Source organism: Dipodomys merriami, unplaced genomic scaffold (assembly GCF_024711535.1).
Source record: "Dipodomys merriami isolate MVZ:Mamm:240054 unplaced genomic scaffold, mDipMer1.0.p SCAF_41, whole genome shotgun sequence".
NCBI classification, from domain to species: domain Eukaryota; kingdom Metazoa; phylum Chordata; class Mammalia; order Rodentia; family Heteromyidae; genus Dipodomys; species Dipodomys merriami.
Window position 1 is genome coordinate 12,144,293 of NW_027205715.1, and position 26,340 is coordinate 12,170,632.

Below are 26,340 nucleotides of genomic sequence, written 5' to 3' on the forward strand. Positions count from 1 at the left end.
GTGGAGTTCATGAGCCAAGGAGGGAAGCAGACAATAAAGAAACATGAACTGTCAGGTGGTATGTGCTGAAGAGAAAATGAAGCAGGGTAATGGGATAGAAACAGAGAACGATACAGGCAGAGAGGAAGGAGGCTGCTGCTTTCTATGTGATGAATGTGATGTATGAGCAGAGATATGATAGTTTGGAGCAAGTTGTCAGGCTTCCTACAAGAGAAGCAACTGAGGCAGATACCCTCCAGGAGCAGCCTGGTCTTCAAAGGAAAGCTAGGTAGGCTGAGTTGCTGAGGATAGTGAGAAAGAGAGGCTGGACACAGGATGAATCAGAGAACCAAGGCAATATGGGGATGGAGATGAAGCTGCTTCTACTCAAGGGAGAAGAGAAACCGTTGAGAGGCTTTGGCCACAAAAATGAAGGTCCCTGAAAATAAGTGAGCCCTCCTCCAGTGAGGGAAAAGAGCAGAAGCAGAGAGAACAATTACAAGAAAAGTCAGAACCACACTAGTGACCAGAGTAGTTGAGGTGATGAGCCAATCTCATACTGCTTCCCTATGTATTTTGTTATTTCCTTTTTCCTCACTTTTTTTTTCAAGAGGGCTATAACCTTTCTGTCCTCAGTTGTATTTATGTACCAGAGATCAGGGGCTTTATTTTGTTCTGATCTGAGAATTATGAATTATTTGCCTCACCATATTCCTGCAGAGCTTGCTCCATGTGGATTCAGATATGAGAGCACCATTGTAGTTACACACTAGAGGTTCTGTTGTGGATGAGATGATGTTCCAGGAAGGGGAATGTAAGAGACTTAAAGATGACCTGGGAACTAACCACAAGTGTAGGTCTTGTATTGATCATACCCATGGTGCTCTGAAAGTGTTACCTTATGGAAGTTGTTATCCTCGTTGGCAGATTTAAGAAGGAAGTTGCACTAGAATAGAAGACTACAGTCAAGGCAGTAAGCAGTGCTGTGCTTATGTGTGGCAGGGACAAGACTCATCATTATACCTTAGAATTCTCAGAATCAGGAGGAACCCTATTAGTCTCCTGCTGAGTGAATTCCTGCCATGGCTGATCATATACAGTAATCTAGCTTGTCTCCAAATGTCCTTGAGCCACAGATCATAAAATGTTAGGGCTGAGATGGACCTTAGACATTGGGCTGGGAATAGATAAATCCAGAAGTCTGAACCCCCATCCCGTCTTCTTTCACTGCATCATCTCTCCAAATGAAAAGCCCTAGCCATCTCTTTGGTAAACCATCACAGGTTTACCAGATAAACCTCTAGGTTTATTTGCCTTTTGGTCCTAAACAATAATGAATTCTTTGTTTTTGTTTTGAATCCCAGGGGTTACCCTGCTTTCAGATGTATACCCTGAAAAAATCCTGGTTGACCTGTTGACCCGATATGACAGCGGCAAAGACAAACACACACCAGAGACTAGGATGAAAGTTGGAGAAGTCCTCATGCGTATTGTCAGGACATTAGGTAAGTTTTCTGGTTCCATCCACCTGGAAAAGGCTGGAGGATATGTAGCTTTGAAGCTGAAAAGCTTATTATACTAGCAGATGAGAATGGACAGAGACAGGGTTGGATAGGGATGGATATAGACTACATCCTGTTTAGAGATATAGCACATATCTAGCAAGTATGCCAGTAGGATATAGTCAGCAATAGTGTCCATTTTCCTACAACTACTTGTCCTTCTTCCCCTGGAGCTACCATGTGAGAACCCAATTTTCAGCAAACCTGGAAAGAAAAGTTTCACACAGCAGTAGCAAGCATACAAAGAAGGATATGGCCAGGCACTGGTGGCTCATGGCTATAATCTTAACTACTCAGGAGGCTGAGATCTAGGATTGCAGTTTGAAGCCAATCCCAGGAGGAAATTCTGTGAGACTCTTATTTCCAGTTAACCACCAGAAAACCAGAGGCACTGTGGCTCAAGTGGGAGAACACTAGCCTCGAGCAAAAAAGCTCAGGGACAGAGCTCAGGCCCAGAGTTCAAGCCCCATGACCAACCAAGAAAAAAAAAAGTGAATGTGAAGTAAGCAAGGAAAATTACACACAGTTCCTGAGTAGCTTCTGTGTGGCAGATTGTCAACATATATAATCTCATCCTATTTTTCCAACAAATGTTGCAAATAAAAGCTCTTGCTAAACCCATGTTATTGGTTGTGGAAACTGGTTCAGACACCTTCAGCAATTTGTTCAGCTGGTGAAAGGGATGCTAAGAATTGAACCATCAACTGGAAGGCACTGTTGTAGTTTCCTGGCCTGCTTTTGTTGTGATCGTGGGAATGCTTTCTTAACTTCCATGCCCTTATATATAAAATGAGCATATTAATAGTGCCTACTCATAGAAATCACTCTCAAAGGAGATGTGAACATTAAGTTTAGAGTATCACAGGAGCAAGTGTCACCTCTAACTTCTGTGTGTACCTATGGAGGTTGTATGACCTCAGAAGGAATATAAACCAGGCATAGATGACATCAGCATGTAGAATTTGTTTGTTTTTTTTAACCTCTGGCTGATATCTACCATTGGGGACCTCTACCATTGGGATGATGAACCCTGAGGCACACCTTTCTCATTCTGAACTAAGCAGCCCAGGTTATCTGCTGGGGCCATAGTGGTGGGAATGGAGGGCCAGGTTAGGTGGAAGAGAGGCCTTACTGCTCTATATATGCTCTTCCCCCCACCCCCTCAATTGTGGGGCTTGAACTCAGGGCTTGGGCACTGTCCCTTAACTCTTCTGCTTCAGGCTTGTGTTCTACTACTTTGAGCCACAATGCCACTTTGGGTTTTTGAATGGTAATTGGAGATAAGAGTCTCATAGGGACTTTTCTGTCCAGGCTGGCTTTGAACCACAATCCTCAGATCTCAGCATCTTTAAGTAGCTAGGACTACAGGCCTGAGCAACCAGTGCCAGGCTCTACATATGCTCTTATAGACTGCTCAGTCAGGGGCTGGGAAGGTGGCTCAGTGGTAGAGCGCTTGCCTTGCATGCATGAGGCCCAGGGTTCAATTCCTCAGCACCACATAAGCAAAAAGAAAAAAAGCCAGAAGTGGTGCTGTGGCTCAAGTGGTAGAGCGCTAGCCTAGAGCTGAAGAGCTGAGGGACAGTGCCCAGGCCCAGAGTTCAGGCCCCACGACCGGACCCAAAAAAAAAAAAAAAAAAGACTACTCAGTCATTTGTCTTCCAAAACAGTCATTTGTCTTCTCAAACTAAATTCCACCAAATCTCAAAGTACTCAACTTTCTCTAGTCTGCCTATCCAAGTATCACTTTTACTTTTTTTTTCTTCTTTTTTTGTCAGTCATGAGGCTTGAACTTAGGGCCTGGGCACTGCCTCTGAGCTCTTTTGCTCAAGGCTAACTCTCTACCACTTTGAGCCACAGCACCACTTCTGGTTTTTTGATGGTTAATTGGAGCTAAGAGTCTCACAGACTTTCCTGCTTAGGCTAGCTTTGAACTACAATCCTCAGATTTCAGCCTTCTGAGTAGTTAGGATTATAGGCATGAGCCACCAGCACATGGCCCAAGTATCTACATTTATTTATTTATTTATTTATTTATTTATTTATTTATTTATTTATTGTCAGTCTTGGGGCTTGAACTGTGGGCCTAGGTTCTGTCCTTGAGCTCTATTGGAGATAAAAGTCTCACAAACTTTCCTGCCCGGGCTGCCTTGAACTGTGATCCTCAGATCTCAACCTTCTGAGTAGCTAGGATTACAGGCATGAGACACCGGCGCCAGGCCCAAGTATGTACTTTTAAATATAGCTTTAGCTTTCACTGCTTGTTTCTGATTCATCTTACCTAATCTGAAAATCTGAAACCCAAAATGCTGCAAAATCTGAATCTTTCTGTGCACTTGACAGATTGCCTTCTGTGAAACTTAGTTTCATGCAAAAAAAAAGTTTTTAAAATATTGCATTAAATGACTATTTGTACATTGACTATTATATTAAATGGCTATTTGTACAAGGTATACATGAAACAAATGAATTTTCTATTTCAACGTGGTCTCCCTTTCCAAGAATATCTCATTAGATATATTTCAGTATTCTAAAATCTGAAAATAACCAGTCTGAAACTTTTTCCCAAGTTAAAGATAGTCATCCTCTACTGATTTGTTGAGGTTCCTTCTTGGAATCCTTTAAGCAAAACTAAAACGAATTTGTGTGGGTGTGGGTGTGAGTGGTTCGTTGGTTGTGGGTGTATGCGCATGCTGGTGCGCACACGTGCTGTTTCTAGGGCTTGAACTGAGGGCTTGAGTGATGACCTTGAGGGGTGTATTTTGCTCAAGACTCTACCACTTGAGCCATAGCTCTACTGCCAGCCTTTTGCGCTAGTTAAGTGGAGATATGTGTCTCATGGACTTTTCTGCCCAGGCTGACTTCGAACCACAATCTTGAAATCTCAGCCTCCTAAGTTGTGAGCATTTACAGGCATGAGCCACCAGTACCCAGCTGAATGTATATATTTTTGTCTGTGCTTCTCAATGTAGAAAATATTGTGGTAGGATTTTGATTTAGTCTCTCTTGTTTAAGGAATTATTTCATTTTTTTAAAGTTTTTTTAACTCAGAAATTTAATCTTAACACATTGTTAAATTACCATTCACTCCAAATGTTTTTCCATCTGTTTCCTCTTATACAGTCCAATGTCGGTGCTGACAATAACCTGTGGACTGTTCTAAGCCACTGCACTGTTTAAAACTTCTTTAAAAATATAACACATTTATAGTATCTTTAGTAATACTTCCCTGCTATTATTGTGCCTACGATAGTGAGTTGGTAATTGGAACATTACTTGGCAAATGGAATGAAAACAAAGGGATTAGTACATCTGTGGGGTCATCTGCTCCTGAGCTTGCCTAGAGAATTAATCTGTTCTGCTTTCACTCTGCTCCTGTGTCAGGTCTTTCTGATGTGATAGGTGCTATCTCTTAGTCAGAGATTGATAAATACTCCTCAGTCTTTGTTCTTCTAGATCAGTGGCTCTCAGATGAGTGTAGGGGATTTTAACTCCCCAGAGGACATTTGGCAGTGTCTGGAGGCTTTGTTGGTTGTTACTACAGGTGTTAGGGGAAGATTGTTACTGGCATCTAGTGAGTAGGTAGAGGTCTACAGTGCTGTTAAATGTTCTACAGTGCACAGAATTACCCCATAACAAAGAATGATCTGGCTTACAATGTCAATAGAGTCCCTATGTTCTAGAGCCTATGTGGACTATTGTATTTCTTCTTTATCGACTCACTCAGATATATTAGTTAAATGTAGGGCTTACCACTCAACAGTTGTACAGATACATAAATGCCAAGGGACATCACTGGACAAATTTGGCAGGTCCTAGGTTGTCTGCTACACAGCCTACTTAGCCAGCCATCCTGACAGCCCTAATTAAGTTCTAGCCTATCTCATACCTTACTTGGTAGAATTAATTATTCAGAAAAAATTACTAAACTCTGTAATATACTTACAAATCCTTTGGGGCATATGAGTTTCTTCACATAGCTAATTTCTTCACATAGCAAATTTCATTTTCTGCCAATCTTATTAGCATAGTTTGGTGTATGTCCGTATCTGTGTCTTTGTGTGTATGATGCTGAGGATTAAACCTATGGCCTTGCTCTACTACTGAGTTACACTGTCAACCCTTGTAAGCATAATTTTTTTTTTTGTCGGCTTGTAAGCATAATTTTAATGGCTAGCCTTCTACTCTGCTTATTAACACCTGTAGCCACTTTTGAAGTGATTATTACACCTCCTACCCTTTTTTTGGCTTCCTTTTATCTTTACCGGACATATTGTGAACTAGAGTATATATTTAATTACCCTTCTTACAAGCATTTATTTGTCATTCTATAGCAAAAGAGAGAAAATAAATGAAGTTTTATTTGCTGTTTTATTTGTTTTTTGCTGCTAGAGTTTGAACCCAGGGCCTCATACATGCTAAGTACACTGAACTAAGTCCCCATTCCCTAAAGTTCCTTTTTGCTTTGGTTTTTGTTTTTGTAATGTGTGACTCTTTTTGTTGCTGTTGTTGTTGTTTGGTTGTAGGGCTTGTACTCTGTAAGGCCTGGAGCACTGTTCTTGAGCTTTTTTGCTCAAGGCTAATGCTATGCCACTTTGAGCCACAGCACCACTTTCTGTTTTCTGGTGGTTAATTTGAGATAAGAATCTCAAGGACTTTCCTGCCTGTGTGGCTTTGAACTATGATACTCAGATCTCAGTCTTCTGAGGAACTAGGATTACAGGCATGAGCCACCAGTGTGTGGTAGTAGTGTGTGACTTCAATCTTGGGCTTGGGTCAGAAGTTTCTACATATAATCATACCCAAACACTGAATTTTAATATAGTTTCCTGTTTTTATCAAGTTCTAAGGCAAAAATATCTGGATGATTTGTCCTTTCTCATGCTCAAAATTCTTTATCTTGAACCTTTCTCCCCCCCCAGTTCTGGGCCTTGAACTCTGGGCCTTAGCTTCTTTTGCTCAAGGCAAACACTCTGCCACTTGAGCCACAGCATCACGTATGGTTTTGTTTTGTTTTTTTAAGTAGTTTATTGAAGATAAGAGTCTCACAGAGTCTGGGAAGGTAGCTCAGCGGTAGAGTGCATGCCTTGCAAGCATGAGGCCCTGGGTTCGATTCTTCAGCACCACATAAACAGAAAAGGCCAGAAGTGGCGCTGTGGCTCCAGTGATAGAGCGCTAGTCTTGAGCTGAAGAGCTGAGGGACAGCGCCCAGACCCAGAGTTCAGGCCCCATGACCGGCAAAAAAAAAGTCTCACGGAGTTTCCTGCCTGGGCTGGCTTTCAATCACGATCTTCAGATCTCAGCCTCCTGAGTACTTAGGATTACAGGTGTGAGCCACCAGCACCCAGCTTTGAAGATCTTTTGTACTTGCCTTAAACTTGGGGATGAGGATGAGAACATCTATGTGGTTGAGTTTGTAAACGTTTCTTGAGCTCATAGTTCAAGGGCATGCCATGATCTCAGCACTCTGGAGGATGAGTCGGAAGGATCTCAAGTTTGCTACCACATCTCTAAAAACAGAGCAAAACCAAGTAGTGAGCTGCTCTATGCTGGACTGGGAGTGTGAAAAGTTACATTCTTTTCCTGCGGAGAGCTTAAGTTTAGACAGAAGTCAACTCATTCATAAATGCTTTCAGTAAGATGACCTTGGAGAGAGACTTGTATACGATCTTATGGGAGCACAAGGAAAATGGTCCCTGTTCTGTCCCTTTTCCTGTTGAGACCCAGCAGTTGAATAACAGTGTGAGACACAGCCACATCATTATTATAGCCCAGCAGGTCAGTTTTGAAAAAAAAAAAAAAAAAAAAAGCCTTTGTAGGATAGTTCCCAGAGATTTCTCACCTTCACATCACAGGTTTAAATTAAGGTGAAAAGGTAGGTAGAAGTGTGAATAATTGGGTACCAGTTAGCATTCAGATTTCAGTATAATAAGCCATAGGTAAAGGTTAGAATTCACATAAAAAGAGGAATTTACAACAACATTCAAAGTATGGGATGAAATGCTGGTTGTCAAGTCTCCCTATGTTTTCATCAGTGTAGTTCAATGCAACAAACTCACATCTACGTATATTAAAAATACTAATATTGCCAGAATTAATGGTCAAGGCCCGGATGGAATAACTATTTTTTTCTTCTTTTTTCTTTTTCTTCTTCATTCAAATTTTTGAAGGATGTAATTTAAAATTTTATGAGTACACGTTTCCTCTTTACTAATTATATAGTGTTACATGGTTGTTTTGACAATTTGGAAGCTACTTAGAAGTATAAAAAAGGAAATTATACCTATAATTTCATCATTTGGAAATAACCAATCCCTAGTGCTAGGGATTGAACTTGGAGCCTTGTGCATGCACGTACTCTACCACTGTGCTGTACCTCCAATCCTCTGTTTCCATCTCGATGCTTCCTTCCAGTTGCCTTCCTTTCTCAGAATTGTAATTGTATGTATATTCTGTTTTTTTTTAAGTACGTTCCTCTTTTTCTTTTTTTAAATGGGGTCTCATTATGTTGCCCAGCCTGGCTTTTTTTTTTTTTTCCAAGGAAACAAGATTTTATTTTTAATTGTGAAAATACCATACAGAGGGGTTACAATTACATGAGCAAGGTAATGAGTACATTTCTTATCAAGCATTGTTGCCTCCTCCTTTGTTTCCCCTTACCATCCCTCCCCAGTGCCCCCCATCAGCCATGTTCCCCCCCCCCCAAGCGTGACATAACGTCCTGTACATTTCATTGTTGCAATGGGTCCACCCGTATCCCTATTTAAACAATTTGTTCTTTCCCTTCCCCTCCCGAAATTATACCAACGACAAACACAGTGAAAACAGGAGTTATACCGTGGGGGAGGGTGGCCTTTTTTGTTGAGGGGGGGCAGTACTTAGGATTAAACTGAAAGCCTTGTTCTTGTAAGCCCTCTACAACTTGAGCCACATTCCTGGTCTTCAGGCTGGCCTTAAACTCCTAAAACTCCTTAAAAAAAAAAAAAATCCTCCTGCCTCAGTTTCCTAAGTAGCTAGGATTACAAATATGTGCTGCTTTGCCTGATTTATGGAAACTTTGCTGTGTCATTAGTTATTGTCTATAATCAATAATCCCAATTTTACCATAATTTCATTCAGTTATCCTCTTGTAAGATATTACTGTTTAAAGCCATTGCCAGTGTTGTCAGTCTCTTACTTATTGTGAAAAGAATGCTACTTATTATTTTTTCAAGTAACCTTCCTTTGATTCTTTCCTTGGGATTATTTTCTACCATGTAGTTACTGGGGGACTGATATAGCTCAGTGACAAAGGGCTTGCCTAGCAACTGCAACATCCTGGGTTCAATCCCCAGTACCAAAAAAGAACAGAAAAAAAAAAAAAATACAGTTGAAAAAAAAAAATGTCGGGTGCTGGTGGCTCACGCCTGTAATCCTACCTACTAAGGAGGCTGAGATCTGAGGATCACAATTCAAAGCCAGCCCAGGCAGGAAAGTCCGTGAAACTCTTATCTTCAATAAACCACCAGAAAACCAGAAGTGGCGTTGTGGCTCAAGCGGTAGAGCACTCGCCTTGAGCTGAAGAGCACAGGGACAGCGCCCAAGCCCAGAGTTCAAGCCCTGCGACCACCCAAAAAAAAAAAATTTAAAAAATAAGCTGGGTGCCGGTGGCTCACGCCCCATAATCCTAGCTTTTCACTAGGCTGAGATCTGAGGATCACAGTTCAAAGCCAGCCCAGGCAGGAAAGTCTGTGAGACTCTTATCTCCAGTAAACTACCAGAAAACCAGAAGTGGCACTGTGGCTCACACAGTAGAATGCTAACCTTGAGCTGAAGAGCTGAGGGACAGCACCCAGGCCCAGAGTTCAAGCCTCACAACTGACCTAAATCAATCAATCAATCAATCAATCAAATGAAAAATAAAAACCCAGATAGTTATTTACTGGGTCAGTATATATGCATGCTTTTAAGTGTTTCTGTTCAGTGTTGATGTCCTACTGAAATATGCACCAGTGAGTAACACTGCTCATGTCTCCAAGAGAAAACTTATTTCTGTGTCTTCAGACTGAACTCCTAAGCCTGACCAGCCATCTCCATAATGTGCTTGTACCTTTGCTTCCAAGGTTGAATCAAGAACTTGTCAGAGGATGTGGGTTGACAGATGGCCAGAGGGAGGGACCAAGGGATGGATGGATACATCCATGACTCAGTGAGAACATTTTGCTGCTCTGAAAGAACAACTTAGGTCTGGTAGTATCATCATGGAGTACAAAGAACAGCATTTGTTATTTTTAGAGGCAGAATGTCATTTTCTAATCAAGCTGAAACAAGTTCCAGTTTTTTCTAGGTAAGACTTTTAATATTCAGAGCAGAAACAGAAAGCCATAGTCATGTTGCTCTTTTGGGTCAGTTTACATATGGGAAAGATCAGGAAGCAATGCTTTGTATGAAGACTGAGGGGAGAGAACTGAATCTCACATCTTTGTGGAAATGTGTCATGGCAGATCAAATTACCTCAGGGAATCCTGAGGCAAAGCAGTTTACACTTCTAGGTTGAAAGGTATCTTTTCTTAAATTACTCCATATTCCAGGAAAAGAGTGAGTCTTAGGTTTTAGGGTGTATTTCTAACTGTTGGAACTTGCAAGACCTTCTAATCTAACCCTTTCCCTTATCTATCATCTGCCTGATTTTTATGTTTTAGGCTGTCAATCACTTTGCTTCTTTGAGTTTCTTCAAGCAATGAGTAAACCCATATGCAAGTCTCTAACTTCTAGTCTAGTTCCAAGATAAAGCCCATAATTTGCTTTTAGAAAATCTATCATTTTTCCTGAGAAGAGCAAATGCCACTCCGAATCTCGGTCAGACCAGCATCACCTTTCTTTATTTTGTTAGAAACCAAAGCAAAATTGAACACATCCCTCATATCTATTCATTTAACCAACCACAATGGAAACTACTCTGGAAAACAATAGCATTTGGTTTGACTACTTCCTTTTTGAAACAACTCCCTCTTCAGGCCTCCTAGACAATAAATTTACCTAATTTGTCTCCTACCTCAGTTTTGTTTGCTGGTCCTTCCCTTACCACTGGTATGTCAAGGTTAAAGTCCAGCACTCTTGTAGATTCTCTTCTTTTTTCATCTTCACATTGCTACTCAGGACATTCGTTTCTTTTTTTGGGGCAGGGGAGGAGGGATCTGGTCATGGGCCTAAACTCTGGGTCTGGGCACTGTCCCTCAGCTCTTCAGTTCAAGGCTAGCACTCTACCACTTGAGCCACAGCACCACTTCCGGCTTTTTTCTTTTTGCTTATGTGGTGCTGAGGAATCGAACCCAGGGCCTCAGGCATGCAAGGCAAGCACTCTACCACTGAGCCACCTTCCAGCCCCAGGACATTCGTTTCTATAAAGTCCAATTTATAACTCTTGGGCAGTACTAGGGTTTGACTCAGTCTGTGCTTGCTAGGCAGGCACTCTACTGCTGAGCCATTCCTCCACTGCCAACTTTTTTTTTTTTTTTTTTGGGTCCGGTCATGGGGCCTGAACTCTGGGCCTGGGCGCTGTACCTCAGCTCTTCAGCTCAAGGCTAGCGCTCTACCACTTGAGCTACAGCGCCACTTCCGGCTTTTTTCTTTTTGCTTATGTGGTACTGAGGAATCGAACCCAGGGCCTCAGGCATGCAAGGCAAGCGCTCTACCACTGAGCTACCTTCCCAGCCCTCCACTGCCAACTTTTAAATATTTTAGTAGAACATGTTTTCTGTTGCCTGAGAACTTTTTATTTAACTTAAACTTGTGATAATTTCTTCCCACTTTTTCCTCTAGAACTTAAATTTTTTTTTTACCTTTTATATTTATGTCTATGACCCATCGCAACTTTTTTTTTTTTTTTTTTGAATAGCCTAGGCAGGAAAGTCTGTGAGACTCTTTTTTTTTTTTTTTTTTTTGACGTTCGTGGGGCTTGAACTCTGGGCCTGGGCGCTGTCCCTCAGCTCTTCAGCTCAAGGCGAGCACTCTACCACTTGAGCTACAGCGCCACTTCCGGTTTTCTGGTGGTTTATTGGAGATAGGAGTCTCACGGTCTTTCCTGCCCGGGCTGGCTTTGAACCGCGATCCTCAGATCTCAGCCTCCTGAGTAGCTAGGATTACAGGCGTGAGCCACCAGCGCCCGGCGTCTGTGAGACTCTGGCCCAGGCCCAGAATTCAAGCCTCCTAAATAGCTAGGATTATAGATATGAAATACCAGTACCCAGCTTCAACTTAAACTTTGTATCTGGTTAGGGTTGAAATATATCTATTTTTTTTCTTTGTGGATATACAGTTGTTCTACCACTATTTGTTGCAAAGATTACTTACCATTCCTCATTGAATTGGTTATATGCAAATGGTCTGCTTGTAGATTTATTCTGTTCTATTTATTTACACGTTTGTACTTAACCACCATTACACTGTTTTGATTACTGTAGCTTTATTGTTGTGTTAAATCACTTAAAAGTCTTTCAAAGATTTTTTTTCTTTTTCTTTCTTTTTTTTTTTTGGTTGGTCATGGGTCTTAAACTCTTGGGCCTGGGCACTGCCCCTCAGCTCTTCAGCTCAAGGCTAGCACTCTGCAACTTGAATCACAGAGCCACTTCCACGGGCTAGGTGTCAGTGGCTTACACCTGTAATCCTAGCTACTTAGGAGGCTGAGATCTGAGGATTGCAGTTCAAGGCCTGCCTGGGCAGGAAACTCTGTGAGACTCTTACCTCCAATAAACTACTCAGAAAACCAGAAGTGGCACTGTGGCTCAAGTGGTAGAGCACTAGCCCTGAGCTGAAGAGCTGAGGGTCAGCTCCCAGGCCCAGAGTTCAAGCCCTATGACCTACAAAAAAAAAAGAGTCTCACGGACTTCCCTTCCTGAGTAGCTAGGATACAAGTGTGAACCACTGGCACCCACCCGACCTCACTTCTGTGTTTTTAGTGGCTCATTAGAGATCAGAGTCTGACAGACCAGACTTTCCTGCCTAGGCTGGCTTTGCACAATAATCTTCAGATCTCAGCCTCCTGAGTAGATAGTACTACAGGCAAGCCACCAGTGCCCAGCCTCTATTAGGATTTTGATTGACATTGCTTTGAATTAAAAAAAAATACAGTCTGGGATAATGGATAGCTTAACACTATTAAGGTTTCAATTTGAGAACCTAGAATATTTCTCCAGTTACATAGATTTTTCTCAGTCAGTTTGAATAGCTTTCTCAAACAAACTACTCATCTTTTAAAATAATTTGTAAGGCCTTTTCTCTTCCCAAATCAAGCTTTATATCCTGCTTTTAAAAGTAGATCTCTTTAAATAGATTTGAGTAGATGTTGCAGTTTTGTTTTTGTTTTTACTAAAAATTATAAGTTGCAAAGTTTGAACTCAAACCTTCATTTTTGTTTGGCTGGTCCTCTACCACTTGAGCCATACCTCCAGCCTTGTTCTTTGCTAGTTATTTTGGAGATGGAGTCTAGCAGACTTTTCTGTCCCCTTCTGGCTTTAAACTGTGATGCTCCAAGTCTCAACCTCCTGAATTGCTAGGATTCTGGGTATGCATCATCAGTGCCCATCTCCCTAAATGGTTTTCATACTGCAATCATTTCAGAATTGCAGAATCTTTTTCAAAATTTAAAATAACTAGATTTTTTTCTTCCATCTTTTAAAACAACTTGCTATAAGCCTGGATCCTTCCTTTCTCGTTACGTTTCTAAACTTTAATTGCACCCTTAAAGAAAGTTTCTGGAGTATGTTCCTGTCTGGCACACACTTTTTCAAAGAACTAATCTGTTTGTCTAGTTGGTACAGAGAGTTAATGAAAATTTTCTTGTAGAGTGACTGTGTAAACTAAAAGCTTATACACCAGTGAAACCCATCTTGGAGTTCAATGAACTGTTGAGATGGGATGAATAACTTTGTTAATACGTAACTACAGAAGTCTTGGCATCTCTTTTTACTTAAGTTCACTGGATTGCAAAAATCCATGGATACAAAGCATTTCCTGTACACTGTTTTACTCTAAAAGATGTTTATCTATGAGCCTTATTTACACACTACTGTGTTATCTGTGGAGATGGAAAGGAAACATCTTTTAAAAGCTCAAGTGTACAGTAAAATCTGTAACTCTACTTCATCCTCTCCCCACCCTTTTCTTCTTACCTAGATTTGAGCATCACCAGAAAGTAATCATTTCAAAAATGTCCTACCTTCAAATCTTTCTCATTGTTTTCTAGCTTCTGAAAAGCAGGTGACAGGTATATTAATATTTACTAAAGAATAGATGACAGGCTCTTACAGCTCTTCCTATGATAACTTTGCATTTTTAATTAATGGAGCCTGAGACAGTACAGTTTGAAACATTTGTTTGATTGTTTTTGCCAGTCCTAGGGCTTGAATCCAAGGCCTAGGCACTGTCGATGAGCTTCTTTTGCTCAAGGCTAGTACTCTACCACATGAGCCCGCAGTGCTACTTCCAGCTTTTTCTGTTTCTGTGGTATCGTGGAATTGAACCCAGGGCTTCATGCATGCTGGCAAGCACTCTACCACTAAGCCACATTCCCAGCCCCAGTTTGAGACATTTGTAGGCAAGAAGTTATCTGTGTCAGTTGGGTACTGGTGTCTCATGCCTGTAATCCTACCTACTCAGGTGGCTGATATCTGAGGATCACCGTTCAAAGCCAGCCCAGGCAGGAAAGTGTGTGAGACTCTTAACTCCAATAAATCACCAGAAAACCAAAAGTGGTGCTGTAGCTCAAGTGGTAGAACACTAGCCTTAACCTGAAGAGCTGAGGGACAGCACCCAGGCCCACAGTTCAAGCCTAATGACCAACAACAACAAAAAAGAAGTTCTCTGTGTCTTCAAAACATTTTTCTGGTTATTCATATCGACAATAGTCCCACTGACAAGGGTGGTTTTCTTTTGTTTTAAATTGTTACTATAAAGGTAACATACAGAGGGATTACAGTTACATAAGCCAGGTAATTAGTACATTTCTTTTAGGACAATGTTACCCCTAAAAGGTGGTTTTAGTTTAATATCTTCTCTCATAGGAATTTTGTCAAAGTCTACATGTAATTTACACCTAAGTCATTCTTGTTTATGTGGTCTGTGTCATAGTGATAAGGTAATGAACTAAAGTCAGGAAAGAGAAGGCTAAGAGCCCTTGAAATCTTTGCTAACTTACTGGTAATTCAGAATAACCTCTTGGAACTGTTAACTTAAAAAAAAGTATGAATTATAAACCAAAAGCAAGCCAGAGACCAGTGGCTCATGCTCCTGGCTACTCAGGAGGCTGAGATCTGAGGATCATGGTTCAAAGCCAGCACAGGCAGGAAAGTTTGTAAGACTCTTATCTCCAATTAACCACCAGAAAACCAGAAATGGAGTTGTGTCTCAAAGTGATAGAGCACTAGCCTTGAGCAGAGCTCAGAGACAGCATCTATGCCCTGAGATCAAGCCCCATGACTGACAAAAATAAAATAATAATAATAATAATAATAGGGGCTGGGAAGGTGGCTCAGTGGTAGAGCACTTGCCTTGCATGCATGAGGCCCTGGTTCGATTCCTCAGCACCACATAAGCAAAAAGAAAAAAGCCAGAAGTGGCGCTGTGGCTCAAGTGGTAGAGTGCTAGCCTTGAGCTGAAGAGCTGAGGGACGGCGCCCAGGCCCAGAGTTCAGGCTCCACAACCGGACCCAAAAAAAAAATAGAAGCAAAAGCAGTAGATGAAGTTAGCCATAAGGAAAAAAGTTAAGTGCTAACATGTAGATAGATACAGTAAGGGGAACCTATCCAGGGACTCCCCAGCATTCCTGCCCAGTGACTGTCACCACCTCCCTGCCTGGCAAGCCCCATCAAGACAGGGTGGCTTTACGGGAATGCTCTATAGTTCTCTAGTGCATTTTGATGGGGATTCACCACCATTTATTACTCACCTCCTACAATTAAGTTAGGAAATCGGAAGTATTGGGTTTCTGAAAGTAAGAAAGAGGCAGGTATATTCAGACTTTTGAAAATAAGAAAGATTTTTTTTTTCTTTTCTGCAGGCTAAGATGAATAGGATCCTAGTTCTTAACACAGCTATTAAGTGATAATTGTGTTTGCCCTGGACTAGACACACTCTTTCCCATTGTGCCCTATATGAAGTCACTGGCTTCTCTTCTGTCCATGCCTTATAAACTTAAGCAAAGAATTATGAAAATTGCAAGGACCGTGAAATGTCAAGCAGTGTGTTTATGATCACTTGGCCACATTTGCACCCTTTGTTTTAGAACGGAAGTTCCTGCTGTTCTTAATGGAGAGCCAAGTAAACGTCCTGGTGGCAGTGGGAAGAGCACTCTGCCTGGGGACAGGGGCCTAATTTGGAGATTTGGCCTTGTCATAGCTGTGTGACCTGGGATCAGCCTTGATAAGAGATTGACTGTTGTTTTTTATACCTACTGCAAATTCTGCAATGTCTCAAGCAAGATGATGGGCACACAAATCCTTAGCAGAGAAAGAGGCTTCAAATGCACACAGAATTATTTCATTCCACGGCATCTTATGTCTGGGCTTCAGTGTCCCTGCATATTTTATTTTAACTAGCATTACCCTCCTGTTCATAAACAGCTGTGTGAAGGAGGGACACTGAAGTAAAAAAAGAGAAGATGTCCTGAGCTCCAGGGAGCATTCAAGGCTAAATATAATTGTTAATAACTCGAAATTTACCTATGAACTTTTTGTTGTTGTTGTTGTGGGGCCCAAACTCAGGGCCTGGACGCTGTCCCTCAGCTATTCAGCTCAAAGCTAGCGCTCTACCACTTGAACCACAGTGCCACTTCTGGCTTTTTCTACTTATTTGGTGCTGAGGAATCAAAATCAAACCCAGGGCCTCATGCATGCAAGGCAAGCACTCTACCACTGAGCCACCTTCCCAGCCCTACTTATGAACTTTTTAATGATGGATTTTATTAAAAATTAATTGCATTTGGGCTGGGAAGGTGCTCAGTGGTAGAGTGCTTGCCTTGCATGCATGAGGCCCTGGGTTTGATTCCTCAGCACCAATTAAGTAGAAAAAGCCAGAAGTGGCACTGTGGTTCAAGTGGTAGAGCACTAGCTTGAGCTGAAGAGCTGAGGGACAGCGCCTAGGCCCAGAGTTCAGGTCCCATGATGACCAAAAAAAAAAAAAATTCATTTGAATTATTTAATTCTCTAAATGGCTTTTGAGGAGGAAATCCTGCCTGTCAAGATCTGCCTATCAATCTCATTTTCTTCTAACCTTGACAGAAATTATAGTCTCTGTTGACTTGGGCCCACATATGGCAGTAAATTGTATTTATAAAATGTTACAAACAGCTATTCATTCTGCTACTGTTATTCTTTATGAACTAAAGGAGAATTTGAGGTCCTGAAATGCAGGAAAACTGACTAGACGATAGTGAGGACGAAAAAGGTACTTGAACAGTTAGATCGATGTGTGTCTCCTGGTTCCTTATTGACTGAGTTGCTGGGGGCATGTGGTTCTGCATGGTGCCATCCCTGGGATCTGCATCCTTCATTTCTCAAACACGTGGGGACCCTAAGTGAGGGGGAAAATAGTTGATTTGATGCCTTTTTTTAAGTCACTGATTTAGTGAAGTGATGTATATCATGGATTCTTGACCATTTTACACCTTTGCTCCTTTTTTCCTGCCCCAAAAATATCTGAAAGTACAAGGAGTACAGTCGTACAGTCCTGGAAAAAGGAAGAACATGCTTACTAGTTAGATTACAGAGGGGATTTAAACAGTATAGTTGAGATCCTGGAGCCCGGAATGATATGATTTAGACTCAAAGATTTAGAGAAAAATATTTCAGTTCTCTATTTCTACTTCAATCTGTTGGGGTTTTTTATTTTATTTGGGGGAGGGGGGTCCGTTGTAGGACCTGAACTCTGAGCCTGGGTGCTGTCCCTCAGCTTTTCAGCTCAAGACTAGTGCTCTACCACTTGAGCCACAGCACCACTTCCAGCTTTTCTGCTTATGTGGTGCTGAGGAATTGAACCCAGGGCCTCATGCATGCAAGGCAAGCACTCTACCACTGAGCAACCTTCCCAGCCCCTCTACTTCAGTCTGACTCTTGAGAGGAAATGAAATACAGAGTGGAACAGGTTTGGGCTGAACTTCACAAAAAAGTTTGTTTTGTTTGTTTGTTTGTTTGTTTGCCAGTCAGAGGGCTTGAACTCTGGGCCTGGACGCTGTCCATCAGCTCTTCAGCTCAAGACTAGTGCTCTACCGCTTGAGCCACAATGCCACTTCTGGCTTTTTCTGCTTATATGGTATTGAGGAATTGAACCCAGGGCCTCATGCATGCAAGGCAAGCACTCTACCACTGAGTCATGTTCCCAGCACCTCTCTTTCTCTCTTCTATCTTCCTTCCTTCCTTTCCTTCTTTCTTTCTTTCTTTTGTTCTTTTTTTCTATCTTCCTTTCCTTTTTCCTTTCTTTCTTCCTTTCCTTCTTCCTTTCTTTCTTTGGAAACATAATCTCCAAATTTTTCTATAATGGCCTTGAACTCTCTTTGTATCCCAGACTGGCCTCAAACTCATAATCCTCCTGCCTCTACTTCCCCCGTGCTAAGATTATAGGTGTGTACCTCCAAACATATATAGAATTGACTTTCAAGTCATTTAAAATATACATACCATCAATGTTCCTTTGTATTGGCAAATCTAGGTTTTCTGGTGTTTTCCATTGTTAGACATAGAGACATAGATTGATAGAGGAGCCATTATTACAGGTATGAGCCACAGGCCAGGCTGACAGCTGTGTTTTCTGTTTCTTTTTTGCCTTAGCTACCAGAAATCAATCACTAAACTAAAATTTGAGTTCATTTGCAATAACCACCCTTATTAGCCTAGGGTGGCTGTTCTCTTTTCACTCACTATACAGCTTTTAAAGTATTTATTTTAATGATCTATGCTTTCAGTAGTACTTATTAGAAGTTGTCTCAAATCTCTTATGGAAGTAAATGAGGAATGGATAGTAACTCACCTGACTAAGAGTAATGGAGAGAGGTCAAAAAAGGAAACACTTTGGGAGCTTGGTGAATAAGATAATCTGGCACTGTTGTTAATAGAATAGTAACCAGATCAGCATTACTGATAAAAGCATCTCTGTGTCACTGTTTTGGCACATTTCCCTCCATTGTCATTGTTTGGTCAGTAGGGTTTTTTTGTTGTTGTTGTTGTTTGGGGGGGGGGGAGGTTTGGTCAGTCATGGGGCCTGAACTTTGGACCTGGGTACTGTCCCTCAGCTCTTTCACTTACGGCTTTTTTTCTTCTGCTTATGTGGTTCTGAGGAATCAAACCCAGGGCCTCATGCATGCAAGGCAAGCACTCTACCACTGAGCCACCTTCCCAGCCGAGTAGGGTTTTTTTTTATTGTTGTTGTTTTTATTGTGATTTGTTTTCAGTTAGGTTTTGAGTGACATAGCATAGGAACAATGCTTGGTCTGATTGGTCCCAGTGCCTAAACCAGTATCTGCATAAAGTACATATTTGATAAATATTTGAAAAACTAATAAATTAGGCTGGTCATGTAGATCAGTGGTAGATCATGTATCTAAATACACGTACAAGGGCTGGGAAGGTGGCTCAGTGGTAGAGCACTTGCCTTGCATGCATGAGGCCCTGGGTTCGTTTCCTCAGCACCACATAAGCAAAAAGAAAAAAAGCCGGAAGTGGCGCTTGTGGCTCAAGTGGTAGAGCGCTCGCCTTGAGCTGAAGAGCTGAGGGACAGCGCCAGGCCCAGAGTTCAAGCCCCACGACCGACAAAAAAAAAAAAAAAAAAGAGTTTCACAGACTTTCTTGCCCCGGCTGGCTTTGATCCCCGATCCTCAGATCTCAGCCTCCTGAGTAGCTAGGATTACAGGCGTGAGCCACCAGCACCCAGCAAGGTCCTAGGTTTGATCCTCAGCATTCTCTGTGTGTGTGTGTGTGTGTGTGTGTGTGTGTGTGTGTGTGTGTGTGTGTGTGTGTGTGTGTGTGTGTGTGTGTGTGTGTGTGTGTGTGTGTGTGTGTGTGTGTGTGTGTGTGTGTGTGTGTGTGTGTCTGCCTAGAAGTTAATATAGTATACCTTTTTTTTTTTTGCCAGTCCTGGGGCTTAAACCTCAGGGCCTGGGCACTGCCAGTCCTGGGGCTTAAACCTCAGGGCCTGGGCACTGTCCCTGAGTTTCTTTTGCTCAAGGCTGGCATTCTACCACTAAGCTACGTTCCCAACCCAGTATGCCTTTTCTTTTTAATTTGTTTGAACTTTAAGTCCCTACATTATTAGTCATCAACTTGTTCCTCATATGCTCTTACCCTTTTCAGTCTACAATTTTCCCCTTCTTAGGGATTTCCAAGCTGCTTTCTTTTTCTATGCCTTTCTTCCCAACAAGGAGCCTTCTTCCTTTACAACAAATCCCCCCACCCTAGGGCTTTCTTTGTTTCCTTTTTTTTTTTTTGCCAGTCCTAGGCCTTGAACTCTGGGTCTGGGCACTGTCCTTGAGCTTCTTTTTGCTTAAGGCTAACACTCTACCACTTGAGCAACTTCCAGCTTTTTCTGTGTATGTGATACTGTGGAATTGAACCCAGGGATTCATGCATGCTAGGCAAGCACTCTACCACTAAGCCACATTCCCAGCTCTGTTTCCTCTTTTTTTTGTCAGTATGTTGTTCACCTGACGGTGAAACTAAGTGTGATTCATGAACTTACAGACTTACAATTGATTACAGTAACTCAAGCATAATTTTTGTTGGTTATGTGAGTCCTCTGAAAGTATAAGGTGTCATGCAGTAAGCCATAGTGATTCCATTATTCCTTCTTTAGACAAGTGAAATTTTAATTTCTTTCTTTTTTTCTACAGGGGACATGGTCTCAAAGTACCGAGAACCTTTGATCCATACCTTCTTGAGGGGTGCAAGAGACCCAGATAGTACACACAGGGCCAGCAGCTTAGCCAACCTGGGAGAACTATGCCAACGCCTGGACTTCTTCCTTGGCCCTGTGGTTCATGAGGTACTGTATGGTAAACTCCTCCTTCTACTGCTGGTTTTTACTTAGACTTATGATATAACTTGAGATTGAAAATCAGGAGACCTGTTTTTTTTCCAGCTTTGCTTCTGCTTACCTGGGACATAGTAAACATTGGTCACTTATCTTCTCTATGCTTAACTCCCTATTAATCAGTATGCTTAGTATAATGTTATAGTCTCTTTAATTTCCCTATTCTGTCTCTCTTCTTGGTGGAGGTTTAAACTCAGGGCCTCACACTTGCTAGGCCTCTACTGCTTGAGCAACACCCAGCCCTTTTTTGTTTTAGTTATTTTACAATAGCTCACATTCGTTAGCCCCTATTGATTCTCCTTAAGCTTCGTGTGTAGCTGGAATGACAGACATGACCACCATACCCAGTGATAAGGTCTTGCTTGCTTGTTCAGCTAGCACTCTACCACTTCAACCATACCCCTAACCCAACTTTTTGCAGGTTATTTTGGAAATGGACTCTCCAAATCATATGGACTTTGCTGCCCAGACAGGCTTTGAAGTTCAGTCTTCTAGATCTCAGACTCCTTCCTGAATAGATAGGATCATGGATGTGAGCTACCAGCTCCTGCTGATTTTCTGACTTGTTCTGGTGGTAATAAGATTTGAACTCAGGGGCTGGAAAGGTGGCTCAGTGCTAAAGTGCTTGCCTTGCATGCATGAGGCCATGGGTTTGATTCCTTAGCACTATATAAGCAGAAAAAGCCAGAAGTGGAGCTGTGGCTCAAGTGGTAGAGCGCTAGTCTTGAGCTGAAGAGCTGAGGGATAGTGCCCAGGCCCAGAGTTCAAGCCCCATGACCGACAAAAAAAAAAAAAAAGATTTGAACTCAGGATTAGAGGCATGGCTCAGTTGGCAGAGTGGTAGCCAGTGAGTGAAAGCATCAAGTACCAAGTTCAAATACTGGTCTCAGATCTTTAAAAAAATGGTTTGAACTCAGGGTCTCATGCATAACACCACTGAGCCACACATCTCCAGCCCTGTTTTTCACTAGTTATTTTTAGGGTAGGGCTTCACTTTCATGTAACTGAATCATGATCCACCTACTTTAGGCTACCCATTGATGCTGAAATCACAAGCATTGGCCACAACCTCCAGATTCTGCCAGGCTGGCCTGGTACCATAATCCTCCCAATCTAAGTCTCCCTGATAGCTTGGGATGACAGATACACACCACTATATCCAGCTGTGATTTGTGAAGGAGGTCTTGAAAAGTTTTCTGGGCTTGCTATTCTGAACCATGTTGTTCCAAGCCTCCCAAGTAGCTACAGTTACAGGCATTAACAATTGGTGCTCAGCTCTCTTATTCAGATCTTTCTTTAAGAAATATCTTAGAAGCTGGGTGCCGGTGGCTCATGCCTGTAATTCTAGCTACTCAGGAGACTGAGATCTGAGGATCATGGTTCAAAGCCAGCCCAGGCAGGAAAGTCCATGAGACTCTTAACTCCAACAAACCACTAGAAAACTGGAAGTGGCGCTGTGTCTCATGCGGTAGAGTGCTCGCCTTGAGCTGAAGAGCTGAGGGATAAGCACCCAAGCCCAGAGTTCAAGCCCCACGACCAACAACAACAACAAAAAAGAAACATCTTAGTTATTGGAGGGGGCTGATGCTCCAATGATAAGGAAGAACAGCAAAACAATGACAACTAGGTAAACTGTGTCCTTTAAATGTCCCCAACATCTGTAGTGTGCCAGGCCTTTGTTAGGGGCTAGAGAAACAAACCCTGTTAACCTCACTTAGACCTCTGGGCCTAAGGAATCTGGTGGCAGACCCAGGCCCAAATGTCTGTGCTTACAATGAAGTTCATCAGTATAAGTGCTAGGATGCATGTGAGGAGGTGTGAGGAGAAGGGTCCAGTTAGAGTGCTGACAAAGATGCCTAGGGGAAGAAAGCCTTAGGTCTGAACCTGGGGAACAAGTGAAAGCTAAATAGGCAGGGAGGCAGGGTAGGAATTTCGGGAGGAACAGTGTGTGCAAATGCACCAAGGTGGGGGGACAACCTGACCGATTTGAAGAACTGGAAGATCCTGAAGGCTTAAGTGGAAGAGTGGAGGTGGGGGGGGCTAGTTGGCAGCTAAAGCTGAGGCAAGAGAGGCAAGAAGGGGATACACCTCGGAGAACTGAGGCACCAAGAAGCTAAGTCATCCCAGTTTTGCAGATAAGACAAGGCAGGGCTAGACTGGAATGTGGGTAGTTAGTTCCAGAATTCATGCCCTTCACCACTCATCTACACTGTCTCTCAGGAATGTTTTCTGCTCAATTATAGGAGTGCTTTTGTGCCTTGACACTGAAGACTGTTGTCATGTCAGAAAAGGCACAGGCAGGAAGGGTCATGTAGCCCTGCCTTAATAGAGCTTGCTTTTGGCAGTGAAACTTCAGGAGGCAAAGTATTCTCTCTGATTTGAAAAACCAGGTGTTTCCATCCTGTATAATTTCTGTCTCTTCTTTTCAAATGTTCCTTCTTATGTAGCATCCCACGCTTGCCTCGTCATAGTGCCAAACTAGCTACCCTGGGTGGACGACAAGTTTGGACATGCTTGGAGGCCTGCCAGGTTTACTATTGCAGCTATGCCTACTGTAGTCAGGCAGTTTGGGTCGATTCACATGGCAAGAGTGGCAGGATCATTGATTATTCAGTAGTTTTCATCTGTTTATTCACTTAACAGATATTTATTGAGCACATATTTTGTGCCGGTTGTGTCCTTGTGGACTTGCCATTTTGGAGGGGAGAGGTAGGCAATAAACAAGTGAACATATCTATACTACATGACGGTGGTAAGTTGCTCAAAAAATATATCTAGTGAAACAAGGATGCCAAAGGGACCTTGTTACAAATGTGACTAGTATGGTCAAGAAAAGCCTTACTGATGACTGACATTCGAACAAAATTTAAGGAGGCAAGGGTCTGATCCATACAGCTGCGGGTAGAACATTGCAGACAGAGGGAGCTGCAAGCACAGAGGCCCTGAGGCAAGTGCAGATTCGATTGCAGAGAGCAGCAAGGCCCGTATGGCTAAGAGAAGAGAACAAAGAATAGTAGGAGATGGCATGGGAAAGTGGGAGGCCAGTCTAGGTGGGACTTTGACAGATTTGGCTTGCCTATAAGCAGTCAGAGCAGAGCCATGCAATAGTCTAGCTTATTCTAGATGACCACAGCTGCTTCTGTGCCAATTCTTCCAGGATCTCATTAAAGCTCTTGAAGCCTACAGCCTCAGATGTACTTAACCTCCAGTGTGTACTGGTGGAGAAGGAACTTCAGCTTTGAGGAAACTTGGCTTTGAGAATCCCATAGGGAATCCCAAAGAAGCATTTGTGATACTCTGTGCCAGGAATGCAGGAGGACACACATAAAGGACCCCAGTTCTTCCTGTAAGGAAATCTCAGCAGGGTATGAAGTTGACTGGGGGATCAGATCAATGTTATAGCAATAGACCAAGGGGGTATAGGAATGAGGAGCTGAGACCCTGTTTAGACATGTCTTGGTATCAGGAAGGCTATGATGTGATGATCAAGTGATAGGTAGGCAGAGGAGAGAAGCTCAGTCTATTTTGACATAAAGTTGGATAAATTAGCCACTAAAGATTCCTCTACTGTGATCTGCTTTGGGGCATTTGCCTTTCCTCCAGCTGTTGCATATGGGCATCTGAGGAAAGCTCTCCTCACTCTTGGGTGGCCCAGATTTGGGCATTCTGTTCTTTTTTTATGGTGCTGGATGGTTGGGAAGGAACAGAAAGTATAGGCCCAACCCCTCCAAAATTTTCATACTGGGAATTCAAGTTTTTCTTCTTTGTTGATGCCAAGATTTAACCTGTTTATAGAGTTTTATTAATTTTTTCAAATTTCTCCTTGTCCTTGTCAAGAGCTATATTGCTTGAAACCAAATCTTGGTTTGTTCTTTCATCTTTATCTCTTTCTAGGAGAAGCAGGTTAGGAGTTTGTCCTTAGTCCTGCATACAAGGTGTACCCCAAGTGTCAAGTCCACAGAGCAGTCTACTTTCAGTGTTATGCCAAACTTCCATATACCTGAGCCTTTGAGGTCTCATACAGTGCTGTAGCCTCTGATCTCATGCTTGATTTGAATTTATTACCAGCTTTGCAAATGTTGGTTTCATTTTCTAAGTGACAAGGCTTGTACAATTTGTGGATATGTCAGTACTTGAGATGAGGGTTTGGTGGATATTCTGGGAAACCACCCCACATCCCCAGGAAGCTTAAGCAGTCCCCATAGTTTCTTCCTGGCAGGTAGAATGAACAAGCTGAGCTCATAGCTCATAATAATTATTAGCTAGACTACCTAACCAATTCAGTTTTCTTAGTTCACCAGGGATCCAATTTAGTAGTAGAAACAAGTTAGTAGATTGACCATAGTTAGCAAAGGGAACTTGAAGGGGAAAAAAGGGGGGAAAAAAAGATGAAGTTGGAAAATTGAAGTCATGCTTCCTCCATATATACCTTTTTTTTTTTTGGTCCGGTCGTGGGGCCTGAACTCTGGGCCTGGGCGCTGTCCCTCAGCTCTTCAGCTCAAGGCTAGTGCTCTACCACTTGAGCCACAGCGCCACTTCTGGCTTTTTTCTTATGTGGTGCTGAGGAATCAAACCCAGGGCCTCATGCATGCAAGGCAAGTGCTCTACCACTGAGCCACCTTCCCAGCCCCCCCTTTTTTTTTTTGTCTATCATAGGGCTTGAACTCGGGGCCTGGGCGCTGTCCCTGAGCTCTTTTGTTCAAAGCTAGCATTTTACCACTTTCCACTGTGAGCCACAGTGCCACTTCCAGTTTTTTGGTGGTTATTTGGAAATGAGTCTCACAGACTTTCCTTCCCTGGCTGGTTTCTAACCACAATCATTAGATCTCAGTCTTCTGAGAAGCTAGGATTATAGGCATGAGCCACCTAGTTCCCAGCGTCCTCCATACATACTTCAACACTGTACCTTCTCTCCTGGAATTTTCCAAAGTCAGTTTGGTTAATCTTGCCATTTTTATTATCTTTATTTGTATAGTTCTAATTATGCTTGGTGTGTGCCAGCTGTTTGGGGAGTGATGTTTTTCCTTATTTCTGTTGGCTCTCGCGAAGTGCTAAATTGCTTAAACTGACCTTTAATGTTGCCAGAGCAGTCGTCATCTTTCTGTCTGTATGGCTTGCAGAAGTAGATATGATTCATGTGATTTAACCAGTAAAGAGAAGGCCTTCCATAGTATTGTGTATTAGAATAGTACATTGGCCCTCAGGGCTGGTGTCATGAAGGTCAGAATAGGTTTCTGCCCTTTGGGAGGACTTAAAAACAGAATGGAAATGTTACACCAATTCATAAATTAGTAAAGACCTTTCATCATTTTACATCGTCCTTCACCAAAGCTTTTAGTGGTAGAAGGCAATGTTGAGTTTGTCCTTGGAGGTGAGACAGTAGCTCATGCTGACTTATTAGACTGGGTAGATGGAAGTAAGCTGCCTTGAGTCCTTCTAGATCTCATGTTAAATGAAAGGCCTGTAAGTGAACAGTATACAAGCAGGGCATGGGGTTTCACCTGCACAGGAAGAGGCTGTTCTTACCTATAGATGAGATCCACAAGACCATAATAAAATTGGATACCTTAAAAACATTTTGCATGAGTAACCATCCCACAGTTTATAGAATTTGATCTGAATGGCAGAGATGTCAAAGAAGGTCACAAACTTCTTCCTTTCTTGAGCCTCTTCCTAATCGTTGAATGGCTCCTCGTGCATAGCACATAAGCCATTTAATGGCCTATAGCAAGCAGAAGACCATTCCAGC

General features: G+C 42.3%; 1 protein-coding gene across 5 annotated transcripts in view; it reads left to right on the plus strand.

Moving 5' to 3' along the window:
• LOC138807043 (transport and Golgi organization protein 6 homolog) overlaps nucleotides 1-26,340 on the plus strand; it is a 137,449-nt gene that overhangs the window by 88,068 nt on the left and 23,041 nt on the right. For 4 of the 5 annotated variants that reach the window (XM_069992616.1, XM_069992620.1, XM_069992618.1 and 1 more), the window contains exons 15-16: nucleotides 1,344-1,484; nucleotides 20,392-20,543. In XM_069992616.1, the coding sequence (XP_069848717.1) occupies nucleotides 1,344-1,484; nucleotides 20,392-20,543 (293 nt within the window). The remainder of the gene's footprint in view (nucleotides 1-1,343; nucleotides 1,485-20,391; nucleotides 20,544-26,340) is intronic. The other variant, XM_069992619.1, reaches the window with a different exon arrangement.